Raw genomic sequence first — 13,666 nt, forward strand, 5'->3', positions numbered from 1 at the left:
GCAAAGAATCTGAGGTTTGAAAGGCCTGTCTGAATAATACAGAAGATGTCTAAAAGCGAGCAGGGATGACTCCTGCCGAACCTCTGTTGGCAAGGAGTTCTGGTAAAGGCCAGCCGAATCTCAGGGGTATGTGGGATTGCCAAAAGTGCTGCATGAGAAGACCTCAGCGATCGAGGTGGAGCATAAGGGTTCACGTGGTCCTTAAGGTACTTTCTGCCCAAGGTGTACATTACTGGGTATACTATCCCTAGCCATTGAGCCAGGGCTCAGACTTGGCACAAAGGGTAGTAAAGATGAGAGGTTTTCTGAGCAGGGGAAGAGTACTATTCTTCCCCTGCTGGTTAGGAAGGTAGGGCTGACAGATTAGATTGGGTCTAATCCAGTCAGACTGCAGCCGCAAGAGAAAGCAGCCACTGAAAATGAAGGGTCAGGTTTAGGGGGAAAGCTGGGGATCATGATTCCTGCGCCCGCCTGCCCCCAGAGAGACTCATATTCTTGCATCCCACATCATTTGGCCACAGTCTAGGGTTGCCAATGGCATGACAGGCAGAAATTCAACAGGTGCTGCTTCCCCAGCATGGAAATGCAGCATCCCCTGTTGAATTTCTCCCTGTCACAGGATTATTTGAGGCACAGACAGAAAGGTGGCAGAAATCCTGCAAGGAGTCGAGGGTGAAACAGCCAGACATACTTGCCAGAAGCATAGACCTCGGCCGTGTCAAAGAGGTTGACTCCATTCTCGTACGCGATGGTGAGCACATTTTCTGCCATCTAGAAAGAGGGAGAAAAGTGTCAAACAATGGAGAGGTTGGCACAAAAATCTCCAATAAGGCTGCCAGATTTCTTATGTTTTGCTTATTGCTTATGTTTTATACCCTGTTCCTTTAAAGAGTGGGCAGGTAGCTTTCCCTTGCACGGAAACAAAGTGATAGAAAAGGCTTCATCTGCTTAATTTCTGCCTGTCACGCTGCTGTTAAAAGCACAAGAGCAGATCCAGGGGAAAATGTTGGCAGCAACTCTCATTCTAAGCTTTGCAGGACCAGCCCACCTTCCTTGTAGCCCAGGCACTTCAGGTTGCAGATGGTTGTTGGAATTGTTGTTCTAGTCTGGTTTCGGGGTCTTATATATTGTTATGTGCTTGTTTGAAATTGCGTTTATATTGTGTGAATTAATTTTATTTACACTTTTGCACACTACCCTGGAATCTTTTGATAAAATGTTGTAAGTAAATAAATGCAAACAGATAATCTCTGCCCGTAATTTTCACCTTGAAAGCCACCCCACATGCCCCCCCCACTGTACTTGTTTACTAGATACAGTTCCTGCTTCCTGTCTGTGGTGTGTGTGTGCATGTGTGTGGTTGCATGTGCATAATGCAGACACACCCACTTCTAGTTTCTAGCACACGTGCATATTGATTCATGCAGATGAGCGCTCAGGCCCCATACTCTGTAGCTGCTGAGGTATACTTTGAATTATCCTGTTGTAGGTCATATTATGCTTTCCTAGTATGTCTTCAGGGGGAACGAACCATCACCCTCTTGCTGTTTACATCAGTGGAAAAAAGGCTGTGGCAAAAAGAAAGGAACAGCACCTCCAGCCAGCCATACCTGCTGGGCAAAACAGGGGTGTGTTTTGGGGTGTTCCAAGTAGGGACAGAAGAATCTGTCCAGTTTGGTTTTTTAAAAAATAAATCTTAATGAAATGTATTCAGCATTTTTGTGCAAATTTCTCCAGATAAACACATTTTTGTATGCAGTTTTGACTAATATATCCAGTTTTGCACGTCATGTATCCTAATATGTATCTTGATCTGTTTCAATCCGGTTTCAGGCCCAGTTTTGGCACCGAAACAGCCTTGGTCACCCTGTATGATGACCTTTGTCGGGAGAGGGACAGGGGGAGTGTGACTCTGTTGATTCTCCTTGATCTCTCAGCTGCTTTTGATACCATCGACCATGGTATCCTTCTGGGAAGACTCATGGGGTTGGGAGTTGGGGGTACTGCTTGGCAGTGGCTCCGCTCCTACTTGGTGGGTCGCCACCAGAAGGTAGTGCTTGGGGAACATTGCTCGATACCCTGGACTCTCCATTGTGGAGTCCCGCAGGGATCGGTACTGTCCCCCACGCTTTTCAACATCTACATGAAGCCGCTGGGGGCGGTCATCAGGAGTTTTGGGCTGCGTTGTCATCAGTACGCTTATGACACGCAGCTCTACTTCTCCTTTTCATCCTCCTCAGGTGAGGCTGTTAACGTGCTAAACCGTTGCCTGGCCGCGATAATGGACTGGATGGGAGCTAACAGACTGAAGCTCAATCCAGACAAGACTGAGACGCTGTTGGTGAGTGCCTTCTCTGCTCAGATGGTGGATGTTCATCCTGTTCTTGATGGGGTTACACTCCCCTTGAAGGAACAGGTTCGTAGCTTGGGAGTTCTTTTCGATCCTTCCCTGTCTCTTGAGGCCCAGGTGGCCTCGGTGGCACGGAATGCTTTTTACCATCTTCGATTGGTAGCCCAGCTACGTCCCTATCTGGACAGTGATGACCTCGCCTCAGTTGTTCATGCTCTGGTAACTTCTAGATTGGACTACTGTAATGTGCTCTACGTAGGGCTGCCCTTGAAGACCGTTCGGAAACTACAGCTAGTGCAAAATGCGGCAGCCAGGTTGTTGACGGGGACCCATTGGTCCGCGCATATAACACCTGTCCTGGCCCGTTTGCACTGGCTACCTATTCGTTTCCGAGCCAGATTCAAGGTGCTGGTTTTGACCTATAAAGCCTTACACGGTGTGGGACCGCAATATCTGATGGAACGCCTCTCCCACTATGAACCTACCCGTTCACTTCGTTCAATATCCAAGGCCCTCCTCCGGGTACCAACTCATCAGGATGCCTGGAGGATTGTTATTAGATCTAGGGCCTTTTCTGTGGTGGCCCCCGAACTGTGGAACAGCCTACCTGTGGAGATACGCCTGGCGCCTACGGTACTTTCTTTTAGGCGCCAGGTTAAGACCTGGCTATACTCCCAGGCATTTTAACGTTCATGTTTTATATTTAATGTTTTTATTCTACTTTGTTGTGATTTTGTATGTTTTATTGTAACTTTGTATTTTAACTCTGCTGTTCACCGCCCAGAGAGCTATTCGCTATGGGCGGTCTATAAATAAAATAAAATAATAAATAAATAAATAAATAAATAATATATTACATGTTTGTATTTTATTTTCACAAATATATTAGTTTTTATGCACACCTTCCCTTAATAAATACGCATTTGTAAACCCTGGTTGCTTGGAGAACTGCAGGGAAACATTCAGATAAGCGCAAAAGGATGGCTCTGTTTTGGCTCTCCTATTGTCTAGGAGGGTGCAAATTTGATAAGATTCAGCTTTAAATGCAAACTGAATCGATTTTCTTCCCTGTCCCTAACTGTCCTTAGAAAGAGGAGAGGAAGCCCCTTTATACTGAGTCAGGCCTTTCCTCAGTCCTGTCTACAGCGCAGTTAGGGAAACTTTTTCACTCTGAGGGCCAGATTCCCTTCCGGGGGCCACATGCCAGGGGTGGGCGGAGCCTGAGACAAAAGCAGGCGGAGCAATGAATGTGAACGCTACCCTTTTGAACAGTAGGCTAGTTTGGACACACACTCACGTGCCCGTCTCAGACTTCAAGACGCATTCAAGCCAGGCAAAACCACACAGGAGGTGCGAAGCAGGGCTGCTGAGGTGTGTGGCCTGCGGAGAGAGGAGACTTCCGGGGGCCAGAGAGAGAGGCCTAGGGGGCTGCATTTAACCCCCAGGTCAGAGATCCCCCAACCCTGGTCTACAGGGTTCTGGACAGGCAGCCTTTCCCAGCCTTCCTTGGAGATCATAGAATCATAGAATAGTAGAGTTGGAAGGGGCCTATAAGGCCATCAATTCCAACCCCCTGCGCAATGCAGGAATCCAAATCAAAGCATTCCCGACAGATGGCTGTCCAGCTGCCCCTTGAGATGCCGTTGGGAATTTAAACCCGGGACCTTCTGCCCACCAGGCAGGTGCTCTGTCTGAGTTACAGCCCTCACCCTGTGCCCCTTCCGTGCTTCTCATCCATGGAACATGGGAGGGCATGGACTCCATCGAAGGACATCTCCAGACCAGAGCCTTAAACTGGTCTATAATGGAACGGTTAGACCTCAACAGGCATTTCTTTCACCCTACATTGGCAACATTCACATGTGGCCCATCCCAGGTAAAAAAAAAGGGGGGGTGTCAAAGGTGATTTTTTAAAGGGGGGGTGATATGCAAGAAAACAGTTGAAGGTCCCTGTGAGGCCCTAGTGCAGATTTAAACTGTTTCAATAGATTGTGGCTGAGGCTGATGGGACGTGTAGTGCGAAACAGGTGAAGGGCACCAGGTTGGGGGAGGCTGCCTCAGCTACAACTGTTTTCTGGGTGACAAGATGTGGAGTGCGTGTGTGTGCGCACATGAGCATGCATGGACATGTGAGAGGAGCTTACTGAGCTAAATTTTGGACAGTAGACAAGCCCTGAGTGAGGAAGGCAGACTGGAGCAGAAGCTGAACAATGGCTCATACGTACCTCATCCGAGATCTGGGACCCAAACGTCACCCAAGTACCTGCAGGGGGGAAACCAAGATCTTGAGATGGATATGCTCAACCAGAGCACACTCCTACCAGTACTCAAAGGCTGCCATAGAGGAGCCCTTCCCTACCAACGGGTCCACAAACAGCGCACTCTACAATGAGGCCTGCCAATGCCAGGCATGCGCAGGATCATCATGGACTCGTGGCTTGTGAAGAGTGTCTCTGAGCATGCACAAAGCCACCGCCCCCTCCTCCTCTCCGTCTTCCCCTCCTCCTAGGAACTCACCCAGGCCAAGGCAGGAAACACGAAGGCCCGATTTGCCGAGGTTCCTGTGGAAAGGAAAAGGGAGAACTTTAATCCAAGCTAAACCAAAGTTAAGCTCAGCGTTTTATCCTTTAGGGCCCCTCGTACTCTTAAAACAATACGACATCCATTTGCCATTTTGTATAACTGCATGCTGGGTCCTGGAAATATATAGAAGTGAGTGATGCAGTCTCTGCCACAAAGGCCTTCCAGTCTAAATCCTGCAGACCATACGGCGAGGTGGGCTTCAAGAAAGGACCTTCCAGTGGGAAACTGGCCTCCTTTTATTTTACAGTAAGTAAACAAGAGGGTGAACAAAAGGGAGAATGGAGAGGTTCCTTGAGGTCTAGTGCAGAGGCTGCCAAACTGTGGTCTGCAGACCACCAGTGGTCCACAACCTTCATTCAGGTGGTCTGTGGCATCTCTGTGGACTTGTGATTGAAGATGGGAGATTGCACATCCACTGCACTACAGGCAGAAAAATCATTAAGTGGTCCACGAATTTCAGGTGGCCAATGGGGAAAAACCCATGGGAGCCCCTGGTCTAGAGAGGCATGCATCGCTAGAGGCCATCTGAAGCACTGCCTTCCAAGGCATGCCATTTTCAACAACTGGAGCACACTGCATTGATCCAGCCTTCTTGCTGCACCTTGTAGCTGATAATCAAAAAGCACACACGCATGCATGCCCATCAACAGTTTAACCACAGCATGAAAGGGTACCTAAAAAGAGATAACATTTTGGCATTTGCTGCTATCAAATATGCAACGTAAAACACGATCTGGGGTGGGGATGGACTTAATCTATCTTAACTGGTTCAGTGTGCATCTCAGCTGAGCGAAGTAACCAGAGGCAAGACTCCTGGGTCCTCTCTTAGGCCACGTTTGTGCCAGACATCCATTCCACTTTTATTCCACTTTAAACAGGGGTGGCTTTGCCCAAAGAATCCTGGGAAGGGTAGTTTGTGAAGGGCGCTGAGAGTTGTTAGGAGACCCACACTCTTCCCCTAACAGAACTTGAATTCCCAGACTGGTTTAACCCCTTTTCACAGGGAACTCTGGGAACCGTAGCTCTGTGAGGGGAATAGGGATTGCCTAATAACTCTCAGCATCCTTCACAAACTACACTTTCCAGGATACTTTGGGGGAAGCCATGACAGTTTAAAGTGGAATAAAAGTGGAATAAATGTCTGGTGTGGATGTAGCCGTAGACACTTTCCCATAAGTTAGTGGAACACCCCTGGCGGTCTCTAGCTCCCTCTTTGAGCCTCCCTTTCCCCCTTCCCGTGTTCATTAGCACTGCTGCCTGCCTAGTGCATTTCTTGCAGCTTCATTAGCGAGTAGAGCCACCGCTGTGAGCAGGAGCAGAGATAAAAATAGATAGAGAATCTGAGCTCGGGGCTTTGAAATGGGGTCACTGCTGCTGATGCCGGCAGCTTCTGTTATTGAGATAATGGGGTGGTGGGGGAGTGGGACAGAACAGAGGTCCAGAGAAAAAGTGCGGTGAGGTGGAGAGGAGGACAGAGGTGACTTCTCCTAGCAGGCATCTTTCAGCTACCACTGCAGCTGCTTCTGGGGTGGAGCAGAGATGCTCTTTGTACAAAGGCTGCACTAATATCGGTAATATTATTGCCAATGGTGGCTCCATGTCAGTGGGGCAGTGGAATCCACTCCAGGTTTTAGCCAGAAGTTTCAAGGAGCTGTCCAAGGTGCTTTCAATGTTCAGACTACAACCCAGAGCAGGTTCCACTGCCGCACTGACATGGAGTCACCAGCCACCACTGATTACTGTGGAAGAAAGCGAAGCAATTTTGGCATGGCAATGCTCAGTCCTGAAACACATGAACCAATATTAAAGACACTGTCATGGAGCATGCACAGAGTGCATCCCATCATCACTGAGTAGCCCATAGCACACTGGGTGGCCATTCACTGGGGAATGGGAAAGGGCTTTCAAGTGTGACTGGCAAATAGCGAGTCTCAGCAACGTGTGGCTAAAACCACTAAGCCTCGCTCCTTCCACAGAACGAGGAATGGGGCTTAAAATGACTGCACTCTACGTAAAATTATGCCTGGGGAGACCCAGGTTTAAATCCCCGCTCAGCCATGAATCTTACTTAGTGACACTGGCTGGTCACTCTCCGTCTCAACCTAATCCACCCCACAGGGTTTTGTTGTGAGGATAAAATGGGAACAGCAGAGAGAGAGAGAGAACTCTGTTTAATGTTTTAAGCTCCATAGAGGAAGCGCAGATTAAGATACAGTAAATAACATAACTAAATAAAAATGTGTGTATTATAGTTGCCAAATTCTTTCAGTGGCCTTGCTCCTGTGCCTTGAACAGCAGCGGAAGATGTAGAAATTAAGCAGGCAAAGCTTTACCAAGCGCCAAGTAACTGTCCAGTCCATGGAAAGCCTGAAAACCTTTCACTTGCTTAACTCTGTGTGTGTGTGTGTGTGCAAGAGGCAGAGAGAGCGAGAGAGACCGCTCTTCCCCTGACTAAGAGTGGGAGGGGAAAGAGGTGGCTATGCCTACCCCCATTTTCTCCCCCCATCCCCACACTAGGGGCAAGTGTCAAAGCCCCCCCCCCAGTGCTGACACAGACCATGATTTGGCCTCATCATTAAACCACAAGGGATCTGCGGAAAACAGACAGTGCGGCAGAGGGGCCAGATACATAATCCACACCCTATAACAGGCTTGCCTCAGTGGACCAGGACAACCTCATTCACTCACAAGGAATCCTCAGCTGGATTTTATGGAACCGTAACTGCAGTCCTGAATCTGTGTCAAAGCATAAAAGCTTAAAGGTTGAGGACCCCTGCTCAGGTAACCCCCTGGACCTCATGACATTGCAAAGCAGGAGCACCCATGGGCCAGGTCTTATCCTGCCCCCACATCTGGGCAGGCTGGGGCTGATGGGAGTTGTGGTCCAAACCATCTGGAGGGCAACAGGTTGCAGAAGGGTGAAGTACACAGTCTGTGCCGAGGAGGACAGGAACAGGGCTGCAGAAGGTGCGGAGAGAAGTGGCAGATTATTGGGGCGCCATTAAGGGTGGCCGGCAGGCAGTGGTGGCTGGCAGCACCATGTCAGTGGGGCAGTGGAATACACTCCAGGTTTTATTCAAAACGTTCAAGAAGCTGAAGCACCTTGGACAGCTCCTTGAAAGTTTGGACTAAAACCTGGCTCGGATCCCACTGCCTCACTGACATGGGGCCATCACCCGCCACTGCCGACAGATAGATCTAACCAAAGGGGACAATCCCACCAGGAAAATCTCGAGTGGGGTTTGCACAGGAGAAGGTCCCTTTGGAATCACGTGTGACAGCAAAACTGGATTTTGAGTCACTCGTCTCCATCTCTCTTGTGCCTTTAGAAGAGATAGTCCAGGCGACTCAAGCCAGGCAGCCATTCTATGGGGGGGGGGACCCTTAAACATCTGACCAGTGGGGAAGTTACTGTCCACCCCCCCAGCCCAATAAGATAATCAGACAGTCCCGCTTGGGCATAAGCAAAACCCAGCCAAAAAGTAACAGTGCAAGTCCACACTCTGTCACTGGTTAATTACTGGCATCTTTTTCCTGGGAGCCTGCATCTGCAATGGCTGCTTGTGATGGTTCAGTGGTATGCAAAAATGCACTCTTTACATGCTCAGAGGTCACTAGTTGAAAAAGATTCCCCACTCTCCCTTAGACCCTCTGAACAAATTGCACTCTTTTCTAATTGTGGCTATGCTCCCAATACACTGCAAGGACACAGGAACCCAGTCTGGGGATTTCATTGACTACCAGTCAGGGGTTGTTGGGTGGGCAGCGGGGTGGTGGCGGTTTGGAATTGTTGTGGATGCCATCATTTTACGATGCATCAAATCTCTGTATTTCCTATCCCTCCCACCATTCTTTTTCAACTTAATACATCATAAAGTTCCTTAGGCGCCTTCTTTTTATAGAAAGGCCGGGTACAAATATTGAACATAAATAATATATACTCAACAATGTTTTCATCTACATTTCACGAGAAATTAGATCAGAATTAGAAAACATTTTGTAGCCTGAAATAGAATATCTATACTTAAATGTATTGCTTTTCATAAATGTGTGTGTGCATGCGTGCACACCTTCATCACCTTGGACAGCTCCTTGAAAGTTCGGACTAAAACCCGGAGTGGATTCCACTGTCCCACTGACATGGAGCCATCAGCCGCTACTGGCTTGTAGATTATCTTCCAGGTGAACTCCTTGACCTTCACCTCTAGGGCTTCCCATTGCCGGGCATTTACCCCGCCTCCCCACCCCACCCCACCCCTAGCCCAAGGCTGCTCCCTGTCCCCACCTTTCCACACTCCCCAAGAATCCAACATGACCCCCTGCTGAAAGTTCAGCATCTCCTGCTGCTAATCTGTTGTTTGGGCAGCAGTGGTGCTGGGCTGGCGCTGGCCCAGGGGAACCTGAGCGGACAGGAGATGCACAGCAGCAATTATGGGACCTGCGAGGTGGTTTGGAGGCTGGCCAGCTCCAACAACAATCCAGCTCGGGCGCACAAAGGGAATCGGACCCAGGAGTCCTGGCAGCCTGCCTAGCCCAGACTGGCATCGCTCAAAACCCACTACACTCTACACCTGTTCCAAAGAATGTAGGCATTGTGGCTTCCTGCCCCCTTCCCCCATAGCCTCTTTCTAGGTATGTAACCCTCCCAACTCCCACAAAAGGAGCCCCCCCCCGGTCCTTCAGGCTTCTATCTCCACCCCACTCTTGCATATCGATTCTCCCCTCCCCTCAAAACAAGTGGCAGCCAGTAGCTCCATGTCAGTGAAGCAGTGGAATCCGCTCCGGGTGTTAGTCCGGCTTCAGCACCTTGGACAGCTCCTTGAAAGTTCGGACTAAATCCTGGAGCAGATCCCACAGCCCCACTGACATGCAGCCACTGGCTGCCGCTGCTTAACTCTCTCTCTCTCTCTCACACACACACACACACACACACAGAGAGAGAGAGAGAGAGAGAGAGAGAGAGAGCAGAGCACCCAGAACACTGGCCTGGTAATAACCCACCAGCACTACTAGGCCCTCCTGCCCTTCCTCTGCCTGAATACGTGCATCAAGGGTGCATTTCCACAAATGATAGGTCTACATTGGGCTAGAGTGCGAATTAGGGAAGTGGGGGAGTGGCTTGCAGTCTACCCCTGCATTACTGCAACATTCAGACACAGCACAAATAACGCACAGACAGGCTGAATAGGACTTTTTCTGCATGCAACCCACCCCACCCACTCTTTCTCTCACTTGCCCCCACCCCTCACCAGGAAACCCAGGAGTCCGGGCTCAGTTTCTCCATGTTAAGCACTCTCTGAACTCCCAGAGGTTACGGGTTTCAATTATTCCCCCCTTCCCACCCTAAAATCCAAACACCACCCACCCAGAAATCGTCACTTTGACACACACACACTACTCAGCCTGGATGCAGATTACCCTCACAAGGAGTCCTCTCTCCCCCATCTCCCTGCACCCCCTTGCTCCAATCCACTAGATCCCACGCCTTCTATTTCAGAGAACCCAGGAGTCCTGGCTGACATATATAGGGCACCCCTCCCTGCCCCTACAACCTGGCCTCTCTTCCCCTCCCCCTTCTTGTGAGCAAACGGATTAACTTTGGGGCTGGCTGCAGAGACCTGGTCTCACTTTGATTAAAATGCCAAATGTGAAGGGAGACGGAGGGTGAGGGAAAGAGCAGTGACTGAGCGGGTGATGCCTCCGTGTTTAGGGGGCTGCAGTAACCCCCTGGGTCCTCCACTTGCCTCCCCACAGACCCCCAAGACAGCACAACAGATCTTGCTGTATAACCCAGCATTACCTTGGAGGTAAATTATGGAGCACACTCTGTTTCGTTCAAATCGGGTCCAGGGAGAGAGTTTCTATTGATTTATTTATTGTACTTATATACCGCCCCATAGCCGAAGCTCTCCGTCGGGGAAGAAGAGCCAGCCTCTTCTTCCACGACATACCCCCTAATTCTCTTTGCCCCCCCAACACTGAGGATAGGACCCTTAGTGACTCTCAGCAACCCCCTGGTGCAGCCCCAAATCCTGCCTTCTTCTCACAGAACCCCAGAATCCTGGCACCCGGATTGTGTGTGGAAGTATTGGGGGGCAAGTCCACCCCCTCTCCCCTCTGCTGCCCCCTCCCTATGTCGACCTCTGGGTGATTTTTTTTTACAGGAACCTCCAGGTTCTTATTGCCTCGGAATCCCCCCAATCAACTGCCACCCTGAACCCCAGAAAAAACCAAAAATCTCACCCTTTCATCATTCTGCCTCCCCAGATTTTGCCAAAAGTACCTTTCAAAAAGACCCCCGTCTCCCCTGCAAGGTCCTGTCCCATCTGCAGAATCCGCCCTCTTCTCCCCCAGAGATTGACCTACTCCCTCAACCGCCCCCCCATCCTCCCGTCCCACCCACAACCCACTCCACTGCCAACAGCCCCACAGATCAGACACGTATGTGTGTGTGTGTGTAAACGCCACAGTCTGGATTGTGGGATCTACCCTCCTTTCCACGTAACCCCAGACATATAGTACTCTTTAGTCACCCCAACCCCACACAACCCCCCCCCCAGCACCAGCATCAGCACCAGCTTAAACTCCTAACCTTTCTCTGGGCTAGGAGTGGGCTAGCAGGGGGGTCGGTGCCAGCCCCCCAAGAAGTCCTCTTCCCCGGACCCCCTAGCCTAGCAACCTCTGCCCGCCCCCTCTCCTCGCCGCCCCCCATACCTGTAGGTCATGCCCGTCGCCCGGCCGGTCGACTCCCTCAGGAGGAACGCGATGTGGGGCAGGTTCTGCCCGGGGGCGCGCGGCCCCACGGCGAGCCGGGGCCCCTTGCCGGGGGGCTGGTACCCGCCATTGCCTGCCCCCCCCGCCCCCTGGCCCCTGGCCCCCCCGCCGCACAGCCGGTCCTCGCTGCTGCGGCTCCGCAGGTTCTGCTCCGTGCACGCGATGGACACTTGCATGGCTCGCTTGGGGGGAGGAGCGCCCCACGGGCCGGGGCTGGGGGGAGCCGCCGGCAGCCGCCTTCCCTCTGCGGCTGGCCGGGCTGCAGCGGGCGAGAGCCGAGGAGGACAGCGAGGGCGCCCTCCGAAGCCGCTGCTGTCCTGGCAGCCGGCCGGCCCCACGCCTCAGCGGAGCCGGGCCTCATTTGCATGCCAGACCCCTCCCCCGGCCTTTTGGGGGGAAGGCGGGGGGCACTACGCGGGGAGGAGCGGGGATGCAGGCGAAGATGCCGGCGGGGGAGGGGAGCCCGGACCGGACCGCCCCCGCCACGACTGCCTCCGCCTCGCCCTCCCCCAGCTCTCTGGGGCAAGGCCAGGAGGGGGCATGGGCACAGGACTCCTGGGGTCGCTGGGACCGGCATAGGGGACGGGGGGGAGCGGCGGACAAACGACAGCTGCAGAAAGCTTTCGAAGCGGCACACGTGTCCCCCCCTCCGCCATCCCTCTGCCCCCTCCCTCGCTTTTGCGTTAGCTCCGATCCTCCGCCCGAAGAGGACTGAGGCATAAAGTTAAAGAGCATCTCTAAAAGGGGGGAGGGGAGGATTCGGGGCAGCAGCAGTTCAGCAAAGAGGATTTTAAGCCTGGAGTGATGGGGGGGGGAGAGAAGTAGCCAGAGGGGTGGCCTGTATCGGGGATGGGGGAGAACTGGTGTCTGCGCAGTGCTCCCTTCCGGAGGCGGCTTGGAAAGGCAACTCATTCCCCCATTTGGCCAATCTTGGGACCAGCTCAGGCGGGCTTCTCTGATGCGAGTTGCATCTGGAGGGCGCCAGGTTGGGGAAGACTGGGATAAGGTTTCCTAAGGGCATAAGAAGAACCGGCTGGATCATGCCAAAGGGGGCCCCTCTAGTCCAGCATATCCTGTTCTCCCAGGGGCCAGTCAGATGCCCCAATGGAAGCCCGCAGACAGGGCCCAGGTGCAAGAGCACTCTCCCCTCCCGCAGTTTCCAGCAACTGGCATTTCAGAGGCCTACCACCTCCCACAGTGATGGCAGAACATAGCCATAGTGGCTAGTAGCCATTGATACCCTTGTGCTCCCCCATGAATTTGTCTAACCCTCATTTTAAAGCCCTCCAAGTTGGTGGCTGTCGCTGCCCCTTGTGGGAGCGAAGCCCATAGTTTAACTCTGCTCTGTGTGGAGAAATATTTTATTTTGTCTCTCCTGAATCTTCCAACGTTCACCTTCATTGGATGTCCAAAAGTTCTACTGTCATGAGAGAAAAGCTTCTGTTTGCCCACTTTCTCCACACCGGGCATAGTTTTATACACAGTTGTGTGGTGGCAAGTTCAGAAGTGCAGGGTAGCTTCATGTTAGTCATAGCCATGCACCCTTCTTTTTTTGCTGCTGAGTTGACAGTGAGCTCCTTGTTAGTCTCTTTTCCCACAGATATCTCTAGGAACCAATAAGCATGAAAGGGGAGAGTGTTAGCTACTGAGAAGAGTCTTCTGAGTGGCCGACTCACCTCACCTTTCACTTTGATTGGCTCCAATCAGCAGGAAAAAAACAAGGAAGCATGTTAGAAGGGTGCTGACCCCCCCTATTCCCCTCACAGAACTACAATCCCCAGAGTTCCCTGGTAACAGGCCTCCATCATTAAACCACTTTGGAAACTGTAGTTCTGTGAGGGGAATGGGGTCCCCAACAACTCTCAGCACCCTTTACAAATGACAAAGATCACTGATGAAAGAATGCTTTAACTGTCATGGCGTTTTAGAATGTTTGAAACTGTTTTCAGGCTGCTTCTC

The 13,666-nt window shown here is 51.5% G+C and overlaps 1 protein-coding gene across 2 annotated transcripts in view; it reads right to left on the reverse strand.

Moving 5' to 3' along the window:
• Positions 1-12,001, reverse strand: part of KCNAB3 (potassium voltage-gated channel subfamily A regulatory beta subunit 3) — a 35,072-nt gene extending 23,071 nt beyond the window's left edge. For both annotated transcript variants that reach the window (XM_061589921.1, XM_061589920.1), the window contains exons 1-4: positions 11,648-12,001; positions 4,868-4,911; positions 4,576-4,613; positions 692-771 (exon numbers count right to left, since the gene is read on the reverse strand). In XM_061589921.1, coding sequence (XP_061445905.1) covers positions 692-771; positions 4,576-4,613; positions 4,868-4,911; positions 11,648-11,883 — 398 coding nt within the window. In that variant the 5' untranslated portion in view covers positions 11,884-12,001. The remainder of the gene's footprint in view (positions 1-691; positions 772-4,575; positions 4,614-4,867; positions 4,912-11,647) is intronic.
• Positions 12,002-13,666: the final 1,665 nt, after the last annotated feature.

Source organism: Rhineura floridana, chromosome 11 (genome assembly GCF_030035675.1).
Source record: "Rhineura floridana isolate rRhiFlo1 chromosome 11, rRhiFlo1.hap2, whole genome shotgun sequence".
In the NCBI taxonomy this organism is placed as follows: domain Eukaryota; kingdom Metazoa; phylum Chordata; class Lepidosauria; order Squamata; family Rhineuridae; genus Rhineura; species Rhineura floridana.